Here is a 15,244-nt window from a genome sequence, read left to right as displayed (position 1 = left end):
TTGAGATGAGAAAATATCTATGATCTGTTAAGTGAATTTATTCGCCAAGAAATCTTGAGGGTGCTATTCTCTGGGTTGGTTTCTCAATTCTTGCATTCCTTTCTTACCACGAGAAGCTTGCCATGTTGAGGGTGAGTATAATTTTTAAAGTTTATATTTTTTACTGTATTTGACTCGCAACACTTGACCTAAAGTTCTGACAGAACCTGGAAGATAAACTGGTGTGTGAGAAATTACCTTAGTCTGGGTGTTTCCAAGGCAGAAGCTGTGTCCAGTGCACATGTTCTGTGATCCCAAAGAGCAGGAAAGGGCAAGGACAAAGAGGGTTTGACCATGACCAAGGGTGACTGGTGCTCCATCCTTCTGGAACCTGGGAGCTTTGTGAAATGCATCTTACTTCTGGAAGTGTGTCTCCACTGGCTTACATCCCCATAGTCAGTGTGGCTTGGGTCCTTCACTCTCCACATTTCTCAGCTGTGCATGCTCTGGTGATGCATGACCCTCACAGTGGGCAGCATGGGAGGAAACCCAAACGGGAAGTAGAGGGTTCACAGAGCAGGTTTGGGATGATCCAGGTTTTGTATCCTTCTGTGAGAAGCCATCAAAGCCTATGGTTGCTGCAAGAGGAATAAAGGAAAAGATGGAGCCTAGAAAATTCTGACATATTAGGCTGAAAAGGGACCTGGCATTGAAAGACAAGTCGTATCCAATATGGCATGTAAGCATTTTTCTCTTTATTTACTATGATTTAAATCCAAGTAAGATGGGACTTCCCTCTATTTAGAAAGGTCTTTCACTTTCTTTCAGGATTTACTGCCTCAAGATGGCTGTGTTGGAAGATCCAATAGTTCTACTGGATGTAGAGCCAGAAATTGTGTGGGAATGCCTGGTGTTTCTTTCACTTCTTCTTGGATACCAATCTGAGGCACAAATCACATTTCAAGTGTGTTTCCTTGGGTTTTGGAGAGGATGTCTTCATTTTCTGTTAAGCATTTAGGGAGCAGTTGGGTGAGCACATGACCAATCAGCCTGAGCATTTAAGGCAGTTGGAGGAAAGTGTGAGCTATGGTCATCGTTCTCCTCTGTGCCAAACAGGGGCTGATGGATGGTCAGGCCAGTGCTGTCCTCATGGTTCTGGGAGGGTCTATGTTGTCTACGTTACCCCCAAATAAACTGATGAGGACCTGCACTCCCGTCCTGAGTTGACACCCAGCCTTGAGGTCAAGAAGATGACAGATATTTGGGGGTAATGGGTCCCAGAGGATCCTTCTGTCACTTCCTCATTGCTTTCTCTGGAGGTTCTAAAAACTTGACTACTGAGCTTAAACAAAGCCATGAACTGGCAGAGGAAAATTACAGTGCATCCAAACTCCAGAGATTTTTAATTAATCTTTTCAAGAGGTTAGGGAAAGTTTTTAGTATTCAGATTGAAGTTTTTCTTCAGATCTTGAATGTTTGAACATTTTTTATTTTAGCTTTTAGTGGACATATAATAATTGTACCTATTTCTGGGGTAAACAGTGATGTTTGGATATACATAATGTATAGCGATCAGATAAGTGTAATTAGAATATCCATCATCTCAAACATTTATCGTTTCTTCGTGCTGGGAACATTCAATATCCTCCTTCTAGCTGTTTGAAAATACAGAATGTATTATTGTTATGGTCATCCCACAGTGGTATAGAACACTAGAACTTACTCCTCCAGTGGAGCTATAATTTTGTATCCTTTAACAAATCTCTTCTCATTCCCCCACCACTGCTATCCATTCCCAGCCTCAAGTATCCTCTGTTCTACTTATTTCTATGGGATCAACTTTTTTTTTAGCTTTCGTATATGAGTGAGAAATGCAGTATTTAACTTTCTTAAAAATTTTATCTGATACTTTAAGTTATTATTTCCTCTATTTGTTTCTGTTTCTTCAGTCTTTGGGTTCTAAACTGAGTAAAAAATGTCAATAACTTGATTTCTCCCTTCCCGACTCATACTAATGTTATGTGTCTCTGACTCCTAGAGTACCTGCTGTCTGCTTTTTACTTCCCCTTCCCCCACCCCGAAGCCCCTAAAATTGTATAATTATTTTTAAATTTCATTTTACTTTGTTTTTAATTCGCAAATAACAATTGTTCATACTTATGGGGTACAGTATGATGTTTTGATACATGTATACTTGTGTAATGATCAAATCAAGATAATTAACGTATCCATTACCTAAAACACTTGTCATTTCTTTGTAGTGAGAGCATTCAAAATCCTCTCTTCACAACATGGATGAACCTAGAAGACACTGTGTTAAGTGAAATAAGCCAAACACAAAGGGACAAATCCTGCATGATCTCACTCATATTTCATGTTTAGCCAACTATTAAGGAAAAAGTATGGGCCACTTTACAAATGAATCTGCGTTATACACCAGCAACAGAAAGAAGCAAATGGCATTATACCACAGTACCCCTCCAGGTGGTGCCAAAAGATGGTGAGGAAGGGAAACTTCCCAGTGGTCAAACTACAGGCAGTTTAGCTGGTTGTTAATTTTTTATAGAAGGAGATGGGCACAGAAGTTTGGATATGCACTGATTTAGGAGCATTGGATAACAGGTTATTTTGGTGAGAGATTTGTGAAGAACAAGGCTGGAAAATTAATGGCAGGCAAATCTGGAGAAGAGGACATTGAAGAATTTCTTGTAAAGTGCACAGATCATGAAGATATTTGTCTTACATAGATGCCCATGGAGAGGGCATCCACTGCAGAGATGGATCTTGATAGTATGGTAGATAAGATGACTCATCTAGTAGATAATCAGTCAATCTCTTTTGCCAGCAGGCTTGCTCACTGGGCCTATGAGAAATTGAACATGGAAGCAGGGATGGAAACTATGAATGGGCACAGCATTATGACATTTCTCTCACCAAGGTTAGCATGTAATTTGGCACTATTTCCAGGTGTCTGGCTGGACTAGTAGCATAGTGATTACTTTGGACTCTTTTGAGCATAGAGTAAGCAATGTTAGTCTTTATAGGGACAGAATAATATTCTGGGGACCGTTTTGTCTTCCATGCCCCAACCATTTACATAATGAACAAAGCCTTAACCATCACCATTGCATCCCCTGCAATGTCACCTGTAACTAGGAAACATATTTCACAGCCAAAGGGGTGTGGCAATAGAATCGCCCTTGGAATTCATGATTCTTACTTCATACCTCAATATTCAGAAGCAGTGGGCTTGACTGAATGATGGAATGGGCTTTATTGAATGATGGAATGGCCTGCTGAAGGTTTAGTTATTGAAGCTGAGAAACAATACTGTGTAAATAAGGACTACTTTCCTACAGGCTGCAGTGTATGCCCTAAACCTGCAGCCACCGTAACCTGATACATGAGTCCAGAAACCAAGACACGAGAGTGTCTTGTACATGATGCATAATAATCCAATTGAAGAATTTTGCTTCATTTCACTGAAAGTTTGGATTTGGTGTGATGGTTAATGTGATGTATCAACTTGGTGGGGCTGTGGTGCCCATTTTTTGTTCAAACACCAGCCTAGGTGTTACTGTGAAGGGTTTATTTTTGTTTGTTTGTTTTTGTTTGTCTGTTTTGATGCGATTAACATTTAAATCAGACTTTTAGTAAAGCAGATTACCCTTTATAATGTGAGTGGGCCTCATCCAATCAGTTGAAAGCCTTTAGAGAAAAGACTGACCTGCTTCCAAAAAGAGGGAATTTTGCCTCCAGACTTTGAACTCAAGCTGCAACATCAACAGCTGTCAAAATTTACAGCCTGCTGGCTTGCCCTGAAAAGTTCAGACTTGCCAGTTCCCTAAATTATGTGAGCCCATTTCTTAACTCTCGATCTCCTTTACTGTTTTTTTTCTCTCTGTCCCGTGTGTGTGTGTGTGTGTGTGTGTGTGTATTTGTGTATATATTCTCTTTTACATATATTTTTGGTTCTGTTTCTCTGGAAAACCCTGACTAATTCAGTGAATTGGAAGATCCTAGTACCAAAGTAGACTAGTTTCATGAGAGAATATAGAGAGTCATAGTTCCTTATATTAAAAACTAAATATATATATATAGAGAGAGAGGTGAACTCTATTGATAGGTTACTCTATTGACAGAAGTTCTTTAACATCTCGAAAGACTAGGTGTTGTAAATTAGAACTCGTTTGTCCTTTAGATACACTGTATACACAGATAAGTAAAAGAAAATGCACAATCATAAGAAACAATGGTGAATCTCGCCTCACTGTTAGCACACTGGCTTAGAGCTCTCTGCACCTCTCTTATCCCCTCCTTCCTTGAACTAGTCCACAAACACCATGCCATCCCCCCACAAAATAACATTTCGTATGAATTTTAACAAAAAGTTATTTACAAAATGTGTCATTTTACTATCTCTAATTTTAACATATATCAGGTACTTCAGAACATCTAGAAGGAACAGACATTTCAAAAAAGCTTAGCGTTGTCAACTCTATAGAGAAGTAATAAAATGCACACACATAATGGATAGAATATGAAAATGTCTTGGAAATACGACCCTTCAGGACTAGGTAGGTCTCGCCCAACTGCGACAAAGAGGTTGCCCAGAATGTGGACCTGCCGGCTCCGTGGCCTAAACGGGCAGCCGACCCCGCGCCCCTGGATCACCTTCTTCGCCCTCCACAGCCTAACGGCTTCTTCCCTGCTTACCGCCGTCACTCAAAGGCGCTGAATCCCGGCAGCTCGGCGTGATCTTGGTCTGGGCCGGTAGGGTTGGACCGGGAGATCAAGGCTGGGGGAGGCCGCCGCTGTCGTCAGGTCCCCGAGGTGGGGTAGGAAGAGGTTCGCCGCAGCCTGAAGGCCTGGGCTGGGCGGGGGAGCCACAGCGAGGGCTCCGGAGCCTGCAAGGCGGAGGCCGCGGCCTGTCCTGGGACCATCTCACCCCAGGCGCAGAGCCGAGGGCTGGGAGGGCTCCAGGGGCAGCGGGAAACAGGCCGGCTCCGGTCTCCCCGTGCGCTCTCAGCATCGTCAAAGTTTTATTATCCACGGAGCGTCCTGGAATCCACCCGATTCGGATACTGAGAAACAGCTGTATAACAACGCAAGGAATTTACAAAACAAGATGACAGTCAACATGTGTATATATAGCAAAAACCAACAATGGCAATTTAACAAAACTACGATAATTAACAAACAATAAATGTATTTTCTTGGTCTGGAAATAGTGTGAGCACACTCCTTTCAGATTTCCATCTACCTTGAGCTCAAACAATATTGGAAGAAAAACGACATCCCAACGACATCCCAAGTGTCCCGTCCTCCAAGGTCAGTTTGCTCTATGTAAACTTGATCTTCCTTCTCAGAAGGAACTGGAGTCTCTAAATTTGGGCCCGCTTGCCTGCAGAGCCACAGCAGTTCTCTAACACAGTGTGTCGGAGGGCGCTCTTCACCTCTGTGTTCCTCAGGGTGTAAATAAATGGGTTCAGCGCAGGAGTGACTACGGTGTAGAAGAGAGCTATGAACTTGCCCTGCTCATGGGAGGTGCTCTTGGCTGGCTGCAGATACATTAAGATGATGCTCCCATAAAACAGAGACACCACGGCCACGTGGGAAGAACAGGTGTTGAGTGCCTTTCTCCGCCCTTCTGCTGACCTGATCTTCAACACAGCCCGGGCAATATGGCCGTAAGAGACCAGGATGAGCCCCAGAGGGAGGACAACAAAGACAAAGCTGGCCAGGTACATCTCCATCTCATTGAGGCTGATATCCACACAAGCCAGTTGCATAATGAGGGGCATCTCACAAAAGAAGTGGTCGATGTGATTGTTCCCACACAGCGGTAGGAGCATGGTGAGAGTGGAGCCCACCATGCTGGTGGTCAGACCTCCCAGCCAGGAGGCCAAAGCTAGCCCAAGGCAAAACTGTGGATGCATAATGACAATGTAATGGAGTGGCCTGCAGATGGCAGCGTAGCGGTCATAGGACATGGTGGCCAGCAGGACACACTCGGTTGCCCCCAGCCAATGGGAGATACAGAACTGGACCACACACCCTCCATAGCTTATGGTTTTTTGTGGTCCCCAGAGGTTGGCCAGAAGCTGTGGGACAATGCTCGTGGTGAAACTGATGTCCAGGAAGGAGAGGTTGGCAAGAAAGAAGTACATAGGCGTGTGGAGGTGCACATCCATACGGGAGACCAGAATGATGATGCCATTGCCCAAGATCGATACCACGTAAAAACCCAAGACAACTATGAAGAGGACAGCTTCTAGTGAGGGTCGTGCAGAGAAGCCCAGGAGGACAAAGACTTCTGGAGAACTCACATTGGCTATTTCCATCATTGTATGCTGGGGGTGGGGCAAAAGGCCACCTGTGGGAAGAGCACAGGGCATACCGGGCATGAGACAAGCAATTACATTAGTTAGCAAACATTAAAAGTAAATTTTATTTCATTTTATCTTATTCTTTTTTAGAGACACAGTCTCACTCTGTTGCCCAGGCTAACCTCAAACTCTTGGGATCAAGCAATCCTCCCACCTCAACTTCCTCAGTAGGTGAGAATACAGGCATGCACTACCATGACTGGTTAAAAATAAATTTTATAGCCATTGTTTTCAAAAGCAGCCATTCAACAGCTCTGTGGATGGCACTGCATTATCTTCCTCACAGCCAACTTGGACTGTATAATAAAAGACTAGGGGGTGTTCACTGTCTGGAGAAAATGGACATTTATGCAAAATCCTTAGCACTGTTTTTTTTAAATTGAAATATTGTAGTAACAACATCTACATGCAACCTAAATGTTTAACAATAAAGGGTTAGTCAGGTAGAGAGTGGTCTTTCATGTGATGAACCACTGTACAGGCATTAAAATTGTGCCCTCTCAAATTCCACAATCATCTGCAATTTTTTTCTGTCTATGTCCAGTTTTTTATCCCTCCTCACCACCTCTGCTACTACTGGCCCATCTTGCCATCATTTATCATCTGAATTTTCATCTAATATTCTAACTCATCTCTCTGCTTCTCCTTTGCTCCCTTTCCAAGTACTCTCAAAAAAGTGTTGGGGCTCAGAAAATGATACCCCAACATGAAGGTCTCAGAAGCAAAAGTTTCTCTTTCTCCTGCCTTTTTGTCCCTGGCTCTTTCTTCCCTGAGGTTAGCCATAGAAATTCAAAGCCAGTCATAAAACCTAAAAATGTTACTCTAACTTTCCCTCCACCTTTCTATGTTAAAACCAGCCATAAATAAATTATCTGACCTACCTTACTGGATTGTAGATCATAAGACCTCCATTCCAGACAGGCCTTACTCCTTACCAAGAAAAAAGGAACACTGCTCAGAGAGGCCACAAAGAACCTCACAGATGGGTCTTGCTGGGCTTCTTCACTCAGTCCATCAGCATTAGATCATGCCCTTCGTGTTCAATCATATTTCTACATGGCTGTCCAAATTTCTTTGAACCTAAGCATAAAAATGGGAAGTTTTTCCTGTATCTTTGGATCCTCATCTAAAGGCTCCTCTGTCATGTAAAACTATGATTAAATAAATGTGTATGTCTTTTCTCCTATGAATCTGCCTTTTGTCAGTTGATTTCCGTGAAACTTCAGAGGACAAAGGTGAAATTTTCCCTCACTCCTACAAAAGGAATCAGAGGATTACATTAAAACATATGATCATGTCAGTCTGCTGCTCAACACCCTCATTGTCTTGGTACAAGGCTTGTAGCTGCAGTTTGCTATACTTACAGTGCTTTCTCCCCAAGACACCCACACACCCCCTTTCTCACCTTCTTCAGGCCATTTTTGAAAAGTCACCTTCTAACTGAGGCCCTCCCTCACTGTATTATATAATATTGAAAACCCTTACAATTCCCTTCTTTCTCTTTCCTGAATTATTTTTATATAAGGCAATAATCTTATAACAAATAAACTACTCATTTCTTTTGTCTGCTACCTGTCTCACTCCACTAGATCATAAATTCCATGGAGCCACAGTTTTGTATTGTTTACCTCTGGGTCCCCAGTGTCTAACCCAGTGTCTGATACACAGTAGTCCCTTAATATTCATGGACGTGCATCGTGAAACAGGTTGCTAGAAAGGTTCTGTGGGGTGGAAGAGGCAGGACTAGAGTAATATGAAGGCAGGTGGAAGGACTCAGCATAAACTTTCAGTAGTGTTGTCAGGAAAGAGCTCTTGGAACTGCCAGAGGCGTGCAGAAGGGTCTGGATATCCTCTGCTTTTGTACAGTTGGAATAAAACAAACACGATTTATCAGGGGCAGTGCATAAAGTCAGAAATTGGATAATTTCAGTGTGCTTCAGATGTCCCTGAAGACCTCTGGGGTCCTTCTTTGCAAAAACATTAATTCTAGCCTGTATTTTAAAAAGAAGAATCAATTTATTATAGTTAGGATTCACCCAAATTTGGGGAACAGAGCAGCTGTGAACTTAACTGTCAGCCTTCTTAAAATCCCAGAGAGTAGAATTTATCTATCCCTGTAACTGGAAGTCAATTAAACAAAATAGACATGAACAGACATGTGCATTCAGTTTTAAAAATACAGGTAGGTTTTCCATTGTGCATGTATAGAAATAAGGCTCAGAAAACTCCAGGCATTTGTTAAAATTCACATGTGGAAGCTGCCCCAGTGCGGACTTACTGTATCAGAATACTGAGACAATCATCTGGCCTGTATATAGTAGGCCAGGGAAGCATTAATACTGTGGGAGAAGGCATCCTGGAGAATTCCAACCTCCTCCAAATCAGGGAGGCAAGCCGGGGGCCTCCTAGTATTCCTAGTACTTTTGGGAGGTTGAAGTGGGGGGAATCACTTGAGCTCAGGAGTTTGAGGCCAGCTTGGGCAACATAGTGAGAGAATGTCTTTACAAAAAAATAAAATGACCAAGTGTGGCTGTGTGTGTCTGTGGTCTCAGCTACTTGGGAGGTTGAGGCCAGAGGATGGCTTAAACCCAGGAGATCAAGGCAGTAATGAGGCATGATTGTGCCACTGCACTCCAGCCTGGGCAACAGAGCAAGACCCTGTCTCAAAACAACAAACAAATCAGGGAGGTAGTTGAGACCTGTCAGAACGTGAGTGTTTTCATCATATGAATGTGAGAAAGAAAAGATGAACTGGGATTGGGAGAGTTAGGTACAACTGAGTCATGACACAGTCAAAGTGGGTGTACTGTATACAGAGTCACCGCTGATGAGCTGAAAAACAACAGGTTCAACTGACGACTGCATTATGACCCGTGGGTGTAAGTATTATGTCCCATCTGTGGAAAGATAAAAATTTTGTTGACTCACAGTTGATAACATGCAGAAAATGTATAAATGATGCTGAGAGAGGAACTACAAGATCACTCATGAGGTAATAGTTTAGTAGAATTTTTGAGGAAAAAGAGATCTTTGTGGTGATCTGATCTACTTCTAGAAATGTTTAGCAACTTATCCAAAACCCCAGGGCTGCTTAGTCATACTGGAGCTATGCCGAAGATATTCAGATTCTTAGTACAAAAATAGTATTTTCAGTAAAGGAAGAGGTTTGCTTACCCACAGAGATTCACCAAAATTGTCACAATTAAAAACTTACCTTTCAAAATGCAACCCTAACCCAAACACTGTGCCATTAAGACAAAGATAGCATACTGAAAGTTAAGGAAACATCTTGCGTTCAAATTTTGTCTGAGTTAACTAGGCAGTCACAAACTGTATCCCAGAGCATAGGCAACCTGCTAAAATATCAAAGGCCACATGAGAAAATCAGATCACTTAAATGGATCAGTGCTCATCAGTTTTAACTGGAATTACCAGAAAGTCTGAGATCCCAGTTTATCTTAAATACCATAAAACCAACAACAAACAAATGACAAAATCCAAAATGTCACTTACTAATGGTGAGCTAGCAACATCATCTCCATTTATGCAGGGTGGAAATGTTGTAAAATGCGCAATATTTTATTAAAAAGACTGATAACAGTCATGAATTCAGTGCATGTGGCACTGAAAAAATAGATTAGCCAAGGGATTTTAAAGCCCCGCAAATAGTGGAAATCTCTAAGTCGGTGGTAGCAGACGTGTTAGATTCTGTTCAAATTCATGTCTAAAGGACACATTATTAAGTATTTAAATCACAATGGGATTGAGCTAGAAGAAAGCACTTAAAATATTTTGTGAGAAAATTGATAATCAAAGGAGTGAGAATGGCTCATGGTGTTTCCAGAATGAGAAATTATATGCAGACCCCAAAGGGTGAAGTGTTACGTAAAGTCCTTATAATTCTGAGACATTGATTGTAACCCCTGGAGCCTTCAGGAGGGAGCCTGAGGGTGATGGTATATATCAGGGGAGTAAAAGTGGAGGGGAAAAAAGCTTTTGGGATTTCTTTCCCTATTGGATAATTATAATTTCATTGTATTACACACACGGAATTGTTTCTTTTTTATGACTAGAATATTATTTTAGGTTTGTATACTGCCAAACTGCTTACGGAGCGTAAGAATCAAGTCTATCATGTAGTGGGGGGGATAGTCTGAGATATTTGCTCATTCTGTTAATTTTGATACATGCTACTACAGACTCTTTTGCTAAAAAAAAACCCATTGATTTTATTATTGGTGTATACCTCAGTGATGAGATAATGTTTTTCTTAATAAGTTAGATTTGCCAATTTATTTTTATTTTGGTAAAATACAGATAACATATAAATTTATCATTGTAACTATTTTAAGTGTGCAAGTCAGTGGAATTAAGTTCTTTCACAAACTTTTTCATCACCTCTATCAAGCGTCAGAACTTTTTCATCACCTCAAATGGAAAACCTGTAGCCATAAAGCAGTCAGTCTTCATTTGCCAGCTCTCCCCAGCCCTGCCAACCACTAATCTGCTTTCTGTCTGTATAGATTTGCCTATTTTGGATATTACATATAAATGGACTTGTACATGTTACTGTGTCTTGTTTCTTTCATTTAACATGATATTTTCAAGGTTCATCTATGTTGTAACATGTTCAGTACTTCATTCTCTTTTAAAGAGGAATAATATTCCATTCTATGACTCTACCACCTTTTGTTTATTCATCTGTTGACAGACATTTGGATTTGTTTGTTGATGAACATTTGAGTTGTTTCTACCTTTTGGCTATTGTGAATAGAGCTGCTATGAACATTCACTTACAAGTTTTTGTTTGAACTCCATTTCTAATTCTATTGGGTATACCTGGGAGTGGAATTGCTAGGTCTTATGGAAATTCTATGAGCAACTTACTATGGAACCAGCAAACTTTTCTGCTGCAGCTAAACAACCTTTACATTTCTGCAAGCAATTTGTGTTTCAGTTTCTCCACATAATCACCAGCACTTGTTATTTTCCACTTTTTACAATCTTTTTTTTCCTTTATGGCCATCGTAGTGGAATGCAAAGTGGCATCTCACTGTGGTTTTGATTTGTGTTTCCCTAGCAGCTAATAATGTTGTGCATTTTTTAATGTGCTTTTTGGCCACTTACTTGTCTTCTTTGGAAAAATCTCTATTCAAGTCTTTTGCCCATTTTTTGATTGGGTTATTTGTCTTTTTGTAAGTGTTCTTTATATACTCTGAATACTACACCCTTATGAAATATATGATTTGCAAATATTTTGTCTCATTCTGTATATTGTCTTTTAACTCTTTTGATAATGTGTTTTTGATGAACGAAAGTTTCTAATGATGAAGTCTAATTTATCTATTTTTTTGTTGTTGTTTTTGGTTTTCATCTCATATTTAACAAAACAGTGAGACTTCCAAGGTCATGAAAATGTACTTCTATAATTACTTCTAAGGGTTTTATAATTTTTTGCTCTTTCATTTAGGCTTTTGATATATTTTGAATTACTTTTTTGTATATGCTGTAATGTAGGGTCCAACTTCATTCTTTAGCAGGTGTCGATCCAGTTGTGTTGAACTGGATATACGTTTTGAAAGGACTGAACTTTCTCTATTGACACCCTTGTCAAAAATCAAGTGACATAGACCCATAGATGTTAGTTAGTATCTAGTTTAATGGGTCTAAATACGAACCATATTCTGAAGACTCTCTGAATTACATTCCTGGCCAGCACCTCTATGCCAAACTTCAGATTCATATATCTACCTATACTACAGCTTCATTTGATGGTGTTATGAACCGAATTGTGCCCTACACCCATTCATATGCTGAAACCATAACCCCAAATGTGACTATATTTGGAGATAGGGCCCTTAAGGAGATAATTATGAGTAAATGTGTTTATAAGAGTGGTGGCCTAATGTCATAAGATTGGAATCCTTATTAAAAGAGGGAGAAATACTAGCTGTCTTCCCTCCCTCCCTACCCCACTCTCTCCCTTTCCACACATGCACAGAGGAGAGGCCAGATGAGGACACAGCAAGCAGGCAGATGGCTACGATCTGGAAGAGAAGCCTCATCAGAAACCAACCCTGAGGGCATCTTGATATTGGACTTCCAACCTCTAGAACTGTGAGAAAATACATTTCTGTTGTTTGCCACCACCCAGTTTGTAGTATTTTGTTTTGATATCCCGACCTGCCTAATACAGATGGCTAATGTGAAGCTCCAATGCAACACTTTAGAAAATGAACCCTGTTGTACACCTGACCTCCTCCAGCTGCAGGCTCCTCTTGTCAGTTGATGACAACTGTGTTCTTCCATTTGCTTAGTCCAGAAGCTTGGAGTCCATGTGGTTCCAAACCAGGTCTGTTCTGCCCATGGCACAGTATGCCAATCACTGAAACGATGAGTTTTGTGGCAGAGAATGAGTTTATTTATGAGGCAGTCAAGTGAGAAAGCAGGAGAACAGGTCTCAAATCAATCTCCCTGAAAATAAAATTTTAGGGATATTTATGGGATAGAGGAGTGAGGTGGTCCCAGGTGTAGGAAAATGTGATTGGGGTAGGAAAAAAGATACTGAGATAATCAGTAATCAGTAATCTGCTCACATATCATCAAACTTCATGGCTCTTCATAGCATACATGTTCACAAAATGGTGTCTTTAACATGATCTGAGGGTGGAGTTTTGGGCACTGTGACATCCAAAGATCACCCATTGGACATTCATGTAGGTCCAGTTGGGGGCCAGTGGTTCCAGCTAGCTTGAACTGGACAAGAGTTGACACTAGTTCCTGAAAAAGAACTTAAGCAGTCATTACCACAGTGATCTAGACGTGAGAGATGTTATCTATAAGGAAACTGGTGGAAGTTTTATTATATATTGCTTAGCTATGTGACCTTTAGCTATGTAAATCTTAAAATAAACTAGAAGCAAGTGACCGGCTAAAAGCAAGCGACTAAAGCCAGTGAGGCAAGTTAAGTCTGGACCTAATCAAGGGAGCCCTCGGCCTCAAACATTGACCCCTCTCATTTCCACAACCTCTGTTCCTCACATCAAATCTGTCAGCAAATCCTATTGACTCTACTTTTAAAGATATCCAGATTACAATCATTTTTACAACAAATCACCCTGTCTCAGCTAGATTACTTGTATTAAAATCACAACCATTTTACTTGAAAACACTTCGCTGACTTCCTACCTGACTCTAAATATAGCAAGTTGTTTCATAGTCCCTGAGGTATCTACTGTCTGTGCCTTCCCCCTCCACACACATTACCTCTCTGGTCCCACTTCCCACCACTTCTCCCATTCCTCCCTCGACTGCAGCCTCACGGGCCTCCTTGTTCCTCAAACATGCCTCCTTGTTTCTCATTTGCCATGCTGCTTTTAGCTTTGCTGGTTCCTCTGCCTCGAATAGTTTCCATCTCTCTCTCTCTCTTTCTCTCTCTCTCTCTCTTTTTTTTTTTAAAATACAGTGTCTCACACTGTCGCCTGGGGCTGGAGTGCAGTGGTCTGATCTCAGCTCACTGCAACCTCTGCCTCCCGGGATTACAGACATGCGCCACCATGCCTGGGTAATTTTTTGTATTTGCAGTTGAGGTGGGGTTTCACCATGTTTGTCAGGCTAGTCTTGAACTCCTGACCTCGTCATCCACCACCTCAGCCTCCCAAAGTGCTGGGATTACAGGCTTGAGCCACCACACCCAGCCAAAAACATTCTTATAATGCAACAAATTCCGAAATTGCTTTACCAAAAAGATGAGGTTCTCACTGACTTAACTGAGACTTAAAGTAAAAATGCTGATCTGTAGTCCAGGAAGATATACAGGGATTTTGTATCCTGTAGTAAATGTTGCATCTTTCCCACTGAGAACCTTTTCAATCACATTCATCCTGAGAAATCACAGTCTTATGACCGTCACCAGAAGCTCAATACGAATCACCCAAACCAGATCCTTTACTGTCCTGAATCCATTTTCTGGAACATGATGCTATGGATTAGTATTTTTTTTTTTTTTTTTTTTTTTTTTGAGACTGAGTCTTGCTCTGTCGCCCAGGCTGGAGTACAGTAGCGTGATCTCTGCTCACTGCAAGCTCCGCCTCTCGGGTTCAAATGATTCTCCTGCCTCAGCCTCCCGAGTAGCTGGGACTACAGGCACCTGCCACCACGCCTGGCTAATTTTTTGTGTTTTTAGTAGAGACGGGGTTTCACCATGTTAGCAAGGATGGTCTCGATCTCCTGACCTCGTGATCTGCCTGCCTTGGCCTCCCAAAGTGCTGGGATTACAGGCGTGAGCCACCGCGCCCGGCCAAAAATGGTCTTTAAAACTGTATTTAATGGCATGAAAACACGTGCAAAGGATGATCCTATTTTTGGAAATTTTTAAATCAGCGGGTGCATGTTTGTTTTCACAAAGCAAAGATGATAAATGTGTGCATCAGAATTCACAAGGGGGCTGGATGTGGTGGCTCAAGCCTGTAATCCCAGCACTTTGGGAGACCAAGGCAGGAGGATCGCTTCAGCTCAGGGGTTTGAGACCAGCCTGGACAACATAACAAGGCCTTGCCTCTACTAAAATAAAATAAATAAATAAATAAAAAGATTAGCCTAGTGTGATGCACATGCCTGTACTCCCAGCTACTTGGTGGTTGAGGAGGGAGGATCGCTTGAGTCTGCGAGGTACAGGCTGCAGCTGAGCCCTGATCATGCCACTGTACTCCTGCCTGGGCAACAGAACAAGACCCTGTCTCAAAAACAAAAACAAACAAAAAAGCACAAGTAAGTAGTTGAGGGTAGTAGGATTCTGGGTTATTTAAATATTTTATTTTTTCTTATTTATACTTAATTTTCTACATGGCACTGAGAATCTAAATCAAGTTGAATAT

General features: G+C 41.4%; 2 protein-coding genes and 1 long non-coding RNA gene across 6 annotated transcripts in view; 2 read left to right on the top strand and 1 right to left on the bottom strand.

Moving 5' to 3' along the window:
• Positions 1-15,244, top strand: part of GCSAML (germinal center associated signaling and motility like) — a 55,687-nt gene that overhangs the window by 7,389 nt on the left and 33,054 nt on the right. Inside the window, exon 2 of one of the 4 annotated variants that reach the window (XM_074020619.1) lies at positions 12,370-12,485. The exons of the other annotated variants lie outside the window; for them this stretch is intronic. The gene's annotated coding sequence lies outside the window, so the exon portion shown is untranslated. The remainder of the gene's footprint in view (positions 1-12,369; positions 12,486-15,244) is intronic. 4 annotated transcript variants of the gene reach the window in all.
• On the top strand, positions 599-3,648 carry LOC141408917 (uncharacterized). Its single transcript, XR_012426684.1, has 3 exons — positions 599-718; positions 808-943; positions 2,241-3,648. It is a non-coding gene; the product is annotated as an uncharacterized lncRNA (long non-coding RNA).
• On the bottom strand, positions 4,999-7,552 carry LOC102134598 (olfactory receptor 2C3). Its single transcript, XM_045390601.3, has one exon. It carries the CDS (start codon positions 6,384-6,386, stop codon positions 5,364-5,366), a length of 1,023 nt encoding a protein of 340 aa, XP_045246536.2. The 5' UTR covers positions 6,387-7,552; the 3' UTR covers positions 4,999-5,363.

The sequence above is a fragment of the Macaca fascicularis genome, chromosome 1 (assembly GCF_037993035.2).
Source record: "Macaca fascicularis isolate 582-1 chromosome 1, T2T-MFA8v1.1".
NCBI lineage: Eukaryota > Metazoa > Chordata > Mammalia > Primates > Cercopithecidae > Macaca > Macaca fascicularis.
This window is presented reverse-complemented; position numbering and strand designations above follow the sequence as displayed.